At 47.5% G+C, this 13,647-nt stretch overlaps 1 protein-coding gene and 1 pseudogene across 1 annotated transcript; one reads left to right on the forward strand and one right to left on the reverse strand.

The window, feature by feature from the left end:
- The first annotated feature begins 1,858 nt into the window (after positions 1-1,858).
- Positions 1,859-4,467, forward strand: LOC125530553 (flap endonuclease GEN-like 1). The gene is given in 5 exon segments (XM_087527524.1): positions 1,859-2,526; positions 2,654-2,745; positions 2,747-3,161; positions 3,687-3,829; positions 4,014-4,467. Coding segments are annotated over 3 exon segments (621 nt in total). The 5' UTR covers positions 1,859-2,247; the 3' UTR covers positions 2,997-3,161; positions 3,687-3,829; positions 4,014-4,467.
- Positions 4,468-11,037: 6,570 nt separating this feature from the next.
- LOC125530551 (uncharacterized) lies at positions 11,038-12,589 on the reverse strand (annotated as a pseudogene).
- Positions 12,590-13,647: the final 1,058 nt, after the last annotated feature.

Genomic DNA, 13,647 nt, shown 5'->3' on the forward strand with positions numbered 1-13,647 from the left:
CACACCAGTATGTGTCGACCTCACGATCAACAGTTGGCACCTCCTTCTTCGCCTCGAGCCCTATCCACTTGTCGGGGGGATGAACTCGACCCCCTTCACAAAATCTCCATCACCATTGCCTCGCTTGTGACACCTTGCTCTCTTTCCTAACAACAATCCAGAGCACCCAATCGCCGCCGATCAGAGTTAGCGTAACCATTTTCATTCCCTTGCCGTCAGGAAATGATCTCAAGCTCCTCCCTGGATGCCGCCATCGATCATCATCAACCTTCGACGATGTATATCTGGCCTATGCTCTCATGGAGCCCTCCCATGTCCACGTCCCGGCCTTCATCGCTCCTCCTCAAGCCTACACCTGAACATTCTCATTTTTATTTCTTCCTCTTTTTAATTGTCTATGTTTACATATTTCAAATGTTTATGTTGTGAAAAATGAACATTTGTCATTAAAAATGATCAAACAACATGAACAACTTTAAAAAGAATATCACATAATTATTTGAATCCATGAATATTTTTTTAAGCTCATGAACATTTTTTTCAACCTTGTTAAACTGATTTTAGAATCGATGAACGATCTAATTAAGACTCATGAATTTTTTTAAACTATGTGAACAATTTTCTTAATATAAAGAAACATAAAAAGGGAAAAATAAATAAAAAACAAAATCATGAGTATTCTTTAAACCGCGAGCATTTTTAGGCCTAGTTCTTTTGGCCGATTCTCCCAGAATCTTGAGAATCGGGCCTCCCCTCAGCTTCTCCCAGAATCTTGAACTCATATTTCTTTTAGAATCCTAGCTAGTTAGGATGTAAACAATTAGGATTGTCAAAAAATATGTGTTCAATATTCTAGGAGAAGCTGGGTGGAGGGTCGATTCTCAAGATTCTACGAGAATCGGCCAAAAAAATGGGCCTTAATAAAGGTTTAAAAATAAAAATTAAACATTTTTTAGAAACATGAACAAAAAGAAAGAAAACTAAAAGAAAAAACTAAAAATCGAAAAATAACTAGAAGATCCGAACCTAAAAACCAAATAAAACTGCAAAGAAATAGAAACTTCTCTAAAATCATGAACAAAAACAAAAGAAAGTGGCAAACTCAAAAATCGAAACAAACCCATAAAAAAAATTAGATGTTTTCGTGGCAGTTGCGCTCCCACCAACCGATTTCTTCCGATACAATGCACCGTAACTGTGTTTTTGCAGATCGGAGGAGCTTTTTACCGCACCTCTTAAAAAAATTAAAGATCAAAGATGTATAAGGTGTCTGTTCGGACTACTTTTTCCGTCCAAAACTGAAAACTGGCGGTTATTTTATCACAATAACTACATGTCAATTGCCCGACTTTGGAATTTTGGGTCCATCGATTTTGGTTGAAGGAAGAAACAGGCGCGGGGAGGAAGAAACTCGCCGGAGGGGAGGAAGAAGGTCGATGGGCAGCCTATCTTAGGGTTTCGGATTGGGGCGGCGGTGTGGCTTCGCCGGAGAAAAGCTTGACGGCGGGGGCAGGGGGGATGGTCGGGGGCGGCAGAAGCATGGCACTGAGGCGGCGGGTGAGGGGAGTGCTGGCATTGGAGCGCAGCCGGCTGCGGGTACAAGGAAGAAGATGAACAGGAGATCTGGCTGGAGGTTGAAGAAATCAATCCGGCCGTTCATTTTGAATCTAAGGACTGAAAACATATCGACTGGCCCAAATCAAACTTTCAGTCAACTTACCCCTAGCCAATCCTTTATTTTATAGTTCGGTAGGTTATAAGGGGACTGCTAGAGATGCTCTTAGCATGATGACTTTCCGTCTATTTGCCACAACGAGCTTTACTACGGCAAGCTTTGCCCAGCTTCGGTGATGGCGAGGCAAGGACGGCGGCACGTCTTCGGCGCGTGCAGTGTCTATAGCCGTCGCCGGATGGTCCAGGGCTCGATTTATATTTTTTGTTACTTTTGGCTCTCTTTGTACCGCTGGGTGCCTCGACAAGAACACACATATACAGTATATTCTTGGGACAGTGACGGTTGTATATGATGGGTGGGGAAAACAGTAAAGGAGCAGGCCCGTTTCCCTCCTCCTCCGAACCTGCAGGTCGTTTCAAATTCCCCAAATCCTCAAATCGCTTTGTTGGCCGGCCGGTTGCATTCTTGTACCGGCGTCGTCTTGGATCTCACTCTAGTAACGTAACGTACGCTTTGAGGTCTCTTTATTATACGTGGATCACCGGGGATTAACTAGAGAGAGGGCCATTGCCATGGGCGTGCGCGGCGGTTTCTGGAAGGCCCTGCAGCCGTACGCGCGGCAGGAAGGCATGGGATGTCTCCGCGGCCGCCGCGTCGCCGTCGACCTCTCGTCGTGGATCGTCTCCGCCATGAGCACCAAGTCGCCCACCCGCCGCAACATCGTCTTCCGCACGCTCTCCCTCTTCTCCAAGATGGGGGCGTTCCCGGTGTTCGTGGTGGACGGCATGCCGTCTCCGCTCAAGGCCAAGGCCACAAGTGAGGCCTTCACGCGATGCGTCCACGAGTGTGTGGTTGGCCTCTCCTCTCCTGATTCTGATTCTTGTTGCTTGCTAGCCTTCTCGATCTCCTCCTAGTCCTATATACAGTATCATGCATGCATACCGGTTTGGTTTGGTTTCACGATTTAATTTGATGCAGCAACTGCTTGGGCATCTGGGAATGCCGATACTCCCGGCAAAGGGCGAGGCCGAAGCACTGTGCGCTCAGTTGAATCGTGAGGGCAAGGTGGACCTCTGACAGCGACGCCTTCCTCTGCGGAGCCACCACGGTGATCAAAGTGTTCCGGTCCACTAAGGAACCCTTCGAGTGTTACAACATAGCCGACATACAGGATGGCAGTGGGTTGAGTAGGAAACGAATGATCGCCATGGCGCTTCTTATTGGCAGTGACTATGATCTGCAGGGGGTGCCCGGTGTGGGTCTTCAGACCGCACTTGCGTTCGTGCAATTATTTCATGAAGACCATATCTTGGATGACTAGGCGTCTCATCTACATTCTACTCTTGTTTCTCTAATTTTATTTTTAGATGTCCTTCATTCTGGAGTCTAATGTATAGCTGCTTTTTATATATCCAGATTACGTGCAATCGGAAAAGGAATCTATCCACCTGCAGCTTTCGCATCTCAATGTCCTAGCTTTGACAAGGTACGTACTACTACTTGTTCAATTACATATATAGATTATGCAATTAAGAATCAAAATTACGTAATGTGCGTACACAAGAATGAATCTTTTCTTAAATGCTAGGCGCGTGATCTGAATTGGGGGTTGAATATCTGCAAAAGATTAGCTGCTCACCCAAATTTCCCAAATGAGGAGATAATTAAACTATATCTATGTGATGACAATCTGGATACATGTATTCGCACTCCCCTGCTCGTATATATAATTCAAAAAAACTTGTTCACGAATAACTATTTGCTTGTGCTAAAAGAAAGAGTGACGACCACATGCAGAATGGGATGTTCCATCGCTTGTGTGGAATAGGGCAATAGGCAGCCTAATTCGAGGCGTTGGTCGACATATTATCGTATGGGAAGTGGGGGGAATCAGATATCCGACGCCACATGCTGCCGATGCTATCAACCATTTATTTACGTGAGATGGCGTCTCCATCCAATTCCAAATCACTGCTTCCTCTTGATGATGACCAGTATGAATTCCATTCAGTTAAACGGATCAAGATAATACATGGCCAACCTTATTACTTGGTCCAATGGAAGAGCCATGCTGACGATCGTATATTTGTACACACTGATGAAGATGTCCAGCTTGTGGATGAGGCATTTCCTAATGAAGCACGACGGCATAAGGTCTGCACTTCCTTTCTACCATGTCATCTTTTATGTTCCGTCTTACTAGCTAGCGAATAGCTAGTAAAAAAATGATGATGCTTCCTTGACATTATTATTATGGTATAATGAGACTTACTAGATTAATTTGTTGAGCAACCTTTTTTATATTTTTGTTCACTCTGCACGCATGGTTAACTAACAGATCGACTGAATTGTGGATGCAATGGCTCAAAGGACGACAGAAATCAGGAGCAAACAGGAATCGGTTGCTGGTGCCGAAAGAAGAGAAATCAAGATCCAAGCTTAACATACTAGCAAACAACATGTCCAAGACACCGAAAGGTGCAAGACCCAGACCCAGCTGGGTGCAGCTTAGCATCAAGGATTTCTACTGCTCGAAGAAGCCTCACGTAGAAATGGGCCAGACGTTGACAAGAAAATCCTCACCCGTGTCTCAGCGACACCACTCGATGTTGGGCTGAAACAGATATCTCTCCTTGCTGCCACCGCGGCGGAGGCTTGCATATGTATGTATGGTCAATCAGGAGGTGCATGCACGTACGCCTTGTAACAGTCATTGTTAAGAGCTCTTTTAGGAAGATTGGCCTACTACTCAGAGTACGATCCACTACTTACCCCGTTTGATATTTATTAGCTGTCCGATCTAGTGGGGGGTTAAAAAAGATTAAATTTAATATTTTTATGCCAAGAAGGGCATAATGGTCCAGGATGAAATATCCTTTTTCAACCGATCACCTCCACGACAGATCTTTTTTTCAACCGATCACCTCCATGACAGAACCACGTCTAACAGATCCAGATCGAGGTCCTCCTCGCCCTCGTCAATAATCAATTCACCATCCTCCTCCTCCTCCCCTTCACTCTCCTCGACGTGCCCGGCGACTACATCTGCGCGGCTGAATCGGCGGCGACATGGGTAGCGCTATAATCTAGAGGAACTCGACGCCAGCCGATCCCATCTCTTCTCGGCTGCCATCCTAAGGTATGATCCTGACTTCTTGGATTCGTAGCCTCCACTTCCTACTTATTAGTTTAGACTTCATCGATTTAGGTTTCCCTAGTGCATACGATTTAGTTTAGGTTTTTTTCATCGTCCATGCTTACTTCAGTAGTTCATCTATGTTGATGATTGGTTGGCCTCACACGTACAACTAGCAAAGTTTGATATTGCACACAAGATTTCGTACTGGCTTTGGCATGCATTTGTCTTTGCCAGTGAACAATTTTTCATGTGCAAAATGAATAAACGTTGATGATCGGTTGGCCTCGCCTAAAGGAAGACATGGCAGATGTAAGTGAGTGTATGTTCGAGTACTATCATATTGCCAGCAGGATGTTTCATAGTGAGGATGACGGTTATAAATTCTATAACAAGTATGCTCTTGAGAAAGGTTTTAGCGTGAGGAGAAGCTATGTTGGGTGGGATGGACCCAATAATCATATAATTTTAAGGAAAATTGTGTGTAGTCGTGAAGGAGTTCGCGAAGAGAAGGACATGAAGAGGAGGATGGAAGATGGACAGAGGAGGACACAGAGTATAACTCGTGTTGGGTGTCAAGCTAATATAAACTGGTCATTGCAAGACTGGATGAAACAGGTTGGTGGTTTGTCGAGGATATCATTGATGAACAGAACCATCCTCTGGCCCCACGGAATCTTTCGTGCCTTTTACATTCACACAAACGAATTAGCAATGAGCAGAAAGCAGACATTGCAGACATTGAAAAATATGGGATCCGCAAACACCATATTATGGATATCTTGTGCATGCAATACCGAGGATATGATCAGGTTGGATGCACGAGGAGGGACATTTACAACTTCTATCATGCTAGCAAGCAGGAATCAATCTGTACCGGTGATGCAAAAATGGTGATCAGTCACGTGATGGCGCGGCGAGAACAAGATCTAAAAAGAAATTTCTCCAAGTACTTGGTTGATGAACTTGGCCATCTGAAGGGACTGTTCTGGTCTGATAGTCAATTCCGACTTGACTATGAGGCTTTCGGAGACGTTTTTACTTTTGATAGCACATACATAACCAATAAGTACAATCTGCCATTTATGTCGTTTGTCGGGTTGAATCACCACCGCAACACTGTTATTTTTTGATGTGATATAATTTCTCATCAAACAAGCTGGACATACGAGTGGATGTTGTGGACCTTTTCTGATGCCAGGGCACAGAAGCATCTGATATATGTGATCACGGACGGGGACCTTGCAATGCAGAGAGCAATCAGGGTGGTCTAGCCTGACTCAAACCATACATTGTGTATATGGCACATTTAGCAGAACATTGTACGTCATCTGAGTGATCACACGGTAAAGGAGGAATTGAGATCTTTCATATATGATTCATCTTCCCTTAAAGAGCATGACAGAAAATGGAAACAATTCTTACAAGGGAATAAAGTAACCGCTGCATCAGATGAGAAAGTTGTGGTGTGCTCCATATCTTGAGGGGAGTTGTTTCCTAGGATTGAGCAGTAATCAGCGGAGTGAGAGCTTGAACTGTGTTCTACATACGCATTTTGAGGCTAAGATGGTGTTGTTTCAAATGCTAGAGCAATATTAGAGTTGCCTTGTGACGCGACGGTTGAATGAGGCTCTCTAGGACACCGAGGCCCTGCAGTCACTTCCATTTACAGAGGAAAATGCTTCGGATCTTGAGAAACACACCGCAGAAGTTTTCACTCTCGTTGTGTTTAAGTTGGTGTTATGGAGCATTAATGCTGTCAGCAAATGTTAGATCAGAGAGGCACTACATGCATCCGAAATTACCACGTATGTTGTCTCTAAGAAAGAAAGAATGGATAAAAAGTTCGAAGTGCGCAGTGAGGAGTAGGAATCTTTTGTGCAGGACCAGTTTTACTTGTCGTGAGGTGGAATGGCGCACGCACACCATGTTCCCACATATTGTACATATTGGGAATGTTACAAGAAGAAAGAGTGCCGAGGTGTTGTGTTCCCACTAGGTAGACAATGAGTGCAAGAAAGAACGAGATGTATGACTATTAGTCAAGCCCACAGAGGTACCGTCAACTGTGGAATTTTAGTCATGCGGCATGTTTCAAGGCATGCCACTCTAATGAGGCGTATCAGCGTCCAAAGATGGTTTTGGATGCACAAGATAATGGCAAGGAATCAACTATTGAACAAGCTAACAACAAGGAATCAACAAATACCCAGAGTAACAACATTAGGTTTGGTCCGTTGATGCCGCAATCAGCGAACATTGATGGTGAAGGTTTAGATAAGGTTTTGGATCCCTTGCATGTGCCAGGACGAGATGCACTGAAGAAAAGGCTATATGCAAAGATGGAAAAGATAAGATAAGCGGGTAAATGCGGCTATTGCAAGGGGGACGTCACAATCGATGTACGTGCGACCGAAAGAACTGCAACTTGCCGTCGTAGAACCTTGACATCCCTCTCCTGCAAGTTAACAATGTTCATCCATGAATTGAGCTTGTGGTGCAAGTGGAAACATATGGCTCATGGTGGTGATGTCATGATGATGATGATGATGGAATGTTAGGTTAGGTAGGAGTTACCTGACTGGGGTAGTTGGGCCATGAGGCTGGACATATATCTTACAAGTTCGGTTGATGCCCCTCACGGCCATCATCGTCAGAGCCTCAGCTGTAAGTGACGGCAACGGTGGATCGACGAAAAAAACCATTGGTGCCAGAGACGGAGAAGATAGGAATGGTAGCATTCTGTACTAAAACTAAAAACCATGTGGGCATTTGTCAGCCCAATGATCATCTGTTGACATTCCAGTTTATTATACCACCTACGTTTTCTCCTTCCCCTTTGCACCTTTTATCTTCTTGCCGCCTCGCTTGCGTGTACACAAGCTATTTCGCTGTACTCCCTCGGTTTCTAAATATAAGCCTTTTTAGAGATTTCAGTATGAACTACATGCGGAGCAAAATGAATGAATCTACACTCTAAAATATGTCAATGTATATACATCCATCCGTATGTAGTCCGTATTGAAATCTCTAAAAAACATTATATTGAAACGGAGGGAATAGAACAGAGTACTATCTGCCATTTCAAAAAAAAATTGAAACAAGGCAAAAGACTTGCCATTTTCATTGAGTAAGAGAGAAGTTTGTGAGATACACGCTGCTCAAGCGGCACAAACGCTAACTAATAGCTCTCGCGGTATTAAATTACTCAAATGCTTGGCACCCGCAATAGCCCAAAGCAATGCCTCATCCTTAATAAGGCTAACAATCACGGCCACCAATGCCGCTTTATTTCTAAAGACGCGTGCATTCCTTTCTTTCCAAATCTCCCATCCAACAAGGTGAATCAAAAGATGAGAGAGCCTTTTCTTTGATGCGCAACATTGATGATTCCTTGCCACCAAGCTTTAACCGTGGGGAAGATGTGTCAATTTGTCGTGTCAACTTGAAGATCCAACCATGAGAACACCTCCTTCCAAACGCGACTTGCAAACAACACTTGAACAAGAGGTGGGTCGCCGATTCCTGCACTTGGCTACAAAGAGGGCATTGACCGCAATTGGGTCATCCTATCCGCTGTCCAAATAATGTTCTGAGTGAGCAACCAAGCAAAAAATTTGTGTTTGGGGGGTGACCAAACATTCCAGACCATATCCTGCAAGGGTGAACGGAGATGTCCAGCAAATTGGGCCTTGTAAGCCGATGATGCAGTGTAGGTCCCGTCATTAGTGAGCTTCCAGATGATAGAATCACAAACTCCAGGTTGTATGTTGACGTTGGCTAGCTTTTCCCAGAGAGTGGCGAATTGTTGAATGTGAGCAAGCGGCATCCCATGTTGGGTATCGATGTGATTAACCCAAGCATTATCTCTCAAAGCCTTGTCCACCGTGGTCCCCTTTTTCCGCGAGATCTCAAAATTTTTTGGTGCAATGTCTTTGTGCCTCATCCCCTCCAGCCAAGATGACTCCCAGAATCTTGTTGTTGCGCCATCGCCAATAGTAACCTTAGTGACCGCCGGCAAAAATGTCACGATCTTTATTGTTGCATAGAGTTTCCAAGCAATACCAAGCTCTCGGAGGGTCATCCCATTCAAGCCAAAGCCATCTTAAGCGCAGCGCAGTAGCGAACTTCCCAAGGTTAAGAATTCTGAGGTCCCCAAACTCCTTAGGCTAGCAGGCTAGCTCCCAATTGACTTTACATTTGTCACCGGACACCTTAATTATTAATTTTATAGGGCGAGATGCAGGCACAGGACAAGGCCCTCAACTCACGTAGCCAAGGAGAGGGAGCAGGATTGTGTGGTTGTAGCAAGTTACTACTGTCTACCTGTCGCCAAGGCACTTCAGAACTTTCACGTGAGGACCCAGCTACATGTTGTGAACTGGTGACGTTGTGAATTCCAGTATATGATAGAAGTATCTCGATATAGTATGCTTACCGAGGCTGGCAACCTACAGTAGTACAGTATACTACTGTACTTTTTTTGCAAGTTAGTAGTACAGTATACTACATCGCAGTTTACCCTTTGAATGCATCCACCGAAGCATTTCTCCCTTTTACTCCATAGGAAAGAGTATGTCAATACTGAGGACAATAGAGAAATGTCCAAACAATCCATATAAAATTTTGTCTTGAAAGTTTATTTACTTTCTTAAAATAATGTCATAAGTTGAACAGAATGATCCCGAGGGCAGAAGACTGAAGTATAGATTATGAAACCAGTAAAAAAATGAGATTATGACAGAAAAAGAAATATATATTTTTGAAAAAAAAGTCCGACTTAATGGTGGTAAAAGGAGTAAAATGAAAAGTAATGCTTATTTCCCCTGTACTTCAAGTTTGAATATGTGAAACTATATTTCATGACACACGTCAATACTATTCCTTTTGAAAGTAAAACGAAGGCCTTGCTCAACCATTCTTCATAAAGAACGTTGTCGCACTATCATGTGTTGATGCGAATGGGTGTGGCTAGACTTCAGTCAGCTGGAGAAAAATTGGGGTCAGACAATTCTGTGAACCGTTGGATGGGAAATCAACGGCGTACAGTCTTTCTTCAACCTCTCGGCACATCTCCTTCCTTGAGCTGCCAGCCACCACCGACCCCCGCTGCCTACGGGCGGCGGCGCCCCCGTGCCACCTCGCCCTCCCCGAAACAACCCCCCGCCGCTGCCCATGGCCATCCCTCTATCCCTGCCCTCCCCGCGCGGAGTTTTTTCTCCGGCAAAGCCCCACACCACCGCCCCCACCCTGAACCCTAAGATAGATACGGGGGTGATGATGGCGAGCCCCTTCCTTCTCTCCGGCGAGGCCCTTCTCCTTCCTTCATTCAAAAATCGACTGACCCCAAATTCGAAGATCAGCTAACTGATGTGTAGCTAAACTGGATGCAAATTATATAAAAGTTTTGTGGAGTTCCCACTAGAAAGCAGAAGTCTTCTTTTGAATTACATGATAAATTTAACAATAACATAGGTGTTTAAAGTTTTATTTTAATTGTTTACACATAATGATCTTACGTGCAAAGCACGCACAAATTACTAGTAGAAATGGCGAGTCACTTGGAAGCCTCGGAAATCTTACATGTCAAAGAGCAATCCGATGTGAACTGTTGACCATTTTCATGGCATGCTAGCTGGAAAGGAAAAACAGAGTCTCATGAAAGCACCAACCAAACTCTCATGCAGCTACAGGCAACTCTGACAACAGCACACAGCAAGATTTGACGACACTCCAGATCTGCCATGGGTATGAAAGCGGACAAGGATAACATTTTCGAGATGCCGACGCCACATCTGTCAAGACACAAGCTTAGCCTTCCGGTAAACAAACACAGTATTGACAGCCAAGGGAGCACATAAATGGTACAGAGACGTTACGAACTGGCCAAGATAAGGGTCGAATTAGCTAGCACTACCATAACAGTCTCTTACATGCTCATCACAGACACGAAACTACTAAGATAACACTCCTGATTTTTCTCATTAAAGGAAGATCATGATAGACACAGGCAGCAACCAAGACAAGCGGAAGAAGGAAATGGAAAGTGCAGACTACATATGACTGACGAGGTTCTACCGACAAGAACCAACCAAATTAACCCAGCTGAGTTAGTCAGATCGATCAGGCAAACAGCAAGCCACAGCCCTGGACGATGCCTAGCTAAGGGATGGATGTTCAGTTTACTTCACTGCAAGCCATCCAGAAGAGAATGTCAGGACCGGCTTCACTTCTTGTGCACCCTGCAGTCTGGAGACTTTGGCTGCAAGGGCGACAGCGGCTGCCTCACCACGTCCACACTGTTGAAATCCGTGGCCAGGCCGACGGGGCTCGTCTCCTTCAGGCTCGAGGACTTGAACTTCTGCTGCAACAAGAAGAATGACATTGTTAATGTAGTCAATATAGCCAGACTAACAGCTCTACTGTCTGTGTGTGTATATTAAATCAAATCAGTAAACACTTGAGCTTTACGGTTGGTTGTTGTCCTTACCTTGGTGGAGTTACTGGACTTCAGGAAACAGCTGCAGGATCCTTCAACCTCATGTTCAGTCCTCCTGTCATCACCAACCAAACAAGGAGGCCAAGCCATAATATACGGATAGGCAGAGTCACCAGATGTGCCGTGGATCAGAAGCTCAATCTCCATGGTCTCCAATGAAAGGTAGAAGAAGGAGCTACGCTGTGTGCCGGCAGCGGTTATGCTTGTCATGCACAAGTACACGCATCCAAACCTAACTTGCACAACTTCGACTTGGCCCTCCCACTGTCAGGGTGTAGCAGTGAACTGATCCATTTCTGCCCTCAAACGGATAATGTCTTGCAGCACCCAGCTATCAATTCCATCACCGTCCCCGCTGCGGATCCAAACAAGGAGAAGAAAATCTTCAGTTGCATAGACCATGCAGAGTTTTCCATCCTCGGTATCCCCAACGTAACCGATTGCCTGCGAGGGTAGATAGACATTCGAGACATCCATGGTGGCTGTATTTATCCTGACCGCACGTCCTTTGCCATACAGAGACCGATAAAAAGAACCACCCACCAGCGTGAAAGTGGAACCACTGTCATTCAGGTAGATTCCACCACCGATTTCCGTCCAGGGGTGGATGACCCAATCCTCCGTTTCCGACGAGAATACGGCGGCACGAACCATAGACAGACACGCGCACACACAGACCACGCGGAACGACCAGGGGACAGGGGTTCTCCTCTGAAGACAGCAGATGGAACCAGGATGATGTCCCTTCCATAGCATGCTCGGGCATCGGGATGATGTTCACGGCCCAGGTCATGGGGTTCATGACAGCGAGGGACACCATGTTCCGCAGGAGGATGTAACCGTCGCGGCAGTCCATGATGCTCCAGCAGCCTGCAGGGAGAGAGGTGAGGAAGAAGTCGCGGCGGCGGAGTGCAGCGGTGACGTCGGGATCTGAGCGGCGGACGGGGGCGAAGGAGGGGGCTGTGCCGCCCTCGATTCGGAGGAAGATCCCGATGAGGGGCGCCGGGTGGAGGGCACGGAGGAGGCTGCGGAAGGACCGAGAGGAGTGGATGGCGTCGAGCCACGAGCGGCAAGTGAGCGCGGCGCGGACAAGGGCCGGCAAGCTCGGCAGGCGGAGGAAGATCTCGAGGAGCTGGTCTTGGCCGAGCGAGGATATGGTGGTGGTTCCGTCGGCAGCAGTAGGAAGGGTGGTGGTAGTGGCGGTGGAGGGGATAGACGGAGGTTTCGCTGCTGGCGCACCCGGCAGCGGCAGCACCGGTGGTAGTGGCCGGTTGGCTGCTCACTGCTGCAACTCCGCCGCCGCCGCCGCGGCTGCAGCTTAGTTCGCATCCCGTCCTTCACCCCTAACCATGGCCTCCTCTCCCACCACCAACCTCACCCCCTGTGATCCCTCCACAGCCACCAACGCCCCCACCCCTCCCCTCCGTCCTAACTCCCCTGCAGATCCAGATCCAGTGCTGCTGGCTGCCAGTGCTGAGGACGGAGACAGGGACTCTCTCGCGCGCTCCGCGGATTGCCCTGGGATCCTCCCTCCGCTCAAGCTGCCACCACCTTCAGATCGGCTTCCTTCGAATTTCACGCCGCTGGTAGTGACCGATGCTTCGCAGGCACCTACGGAGCAGGGGTGGGTGGAGGTCGGGGGCCAGCATCGCCGGAGGCTGGAGAAGCTGTCTGCCCCGCCCCGCAAGAAGGACACCGACCGCTCCCTTGCTTTCAAGCGGAGAGCTTATGGGCTCTGCTTCCGTTGCTTGGCGGAGGACCACTTCGTCGCCGACTGTCGTGGGCCTGTCACCTGCCTGGTTTGCGGCCGCTCTAGGCATCGCGAGCGCGGCTGTCCGGGCCGCCTCCCTACCGGCAATGGTCATCTCCGCGGCTCCCTGTCGCCGCCGGCTGCTCCTCGCCTCCAACACCCGTCCCCAGCTCCTTCACCGCAGTTGCGGCAGCGCTCGTGGGCAGCAGTTGTTGCCGCCCCGACTGGGCTCGTTCAAGGGGCCCCTTGTAGCAACTCCGGCACCCCCTGGTCGGGTCAGTCAGGCCCTGACGAGTCGGCCTTGGCTGCTGATTTGGGGCTGCTGCAACCCCTCTTTGCAGCTCAGACCGAGGCGTTGCGCGCCGAGTTGCAGGCTCTGGTTAACGCTCGTGTGGAGGATGTCGTTTAACCCCTCCGTGACATGGCGGTTGCTCTGCAGGGTTGGGCGGCCCAGGTCTCAAGCCTCTTGGAGCGGCTGGAGGCTATCAGTGGCAAAGTAGTGGGGAACAGTGGGGGATCTTCCTCCTTGGCGCCTTTGGGTTCGCCTCCTCCCTGGTGCGAGCATGAGGAGCCACCGGCGCCTCTTG

Source organism: Triticum urartu, chromosome 6A (genome assembly GCF_056163025.1).
Source record: "Triticum urartu cultivar PI428250 chromosome 6A, HENAU_Tu73, whole genome shotgun sequence".
In the NCBI taxonomy this organism is placed as follows: domain Eukaryota; kingdom Viridiplantae; phylum Streptophyta; class Magnoliopsida; order Poales; family Poaceae; genus Triticum; species Triticum urartu.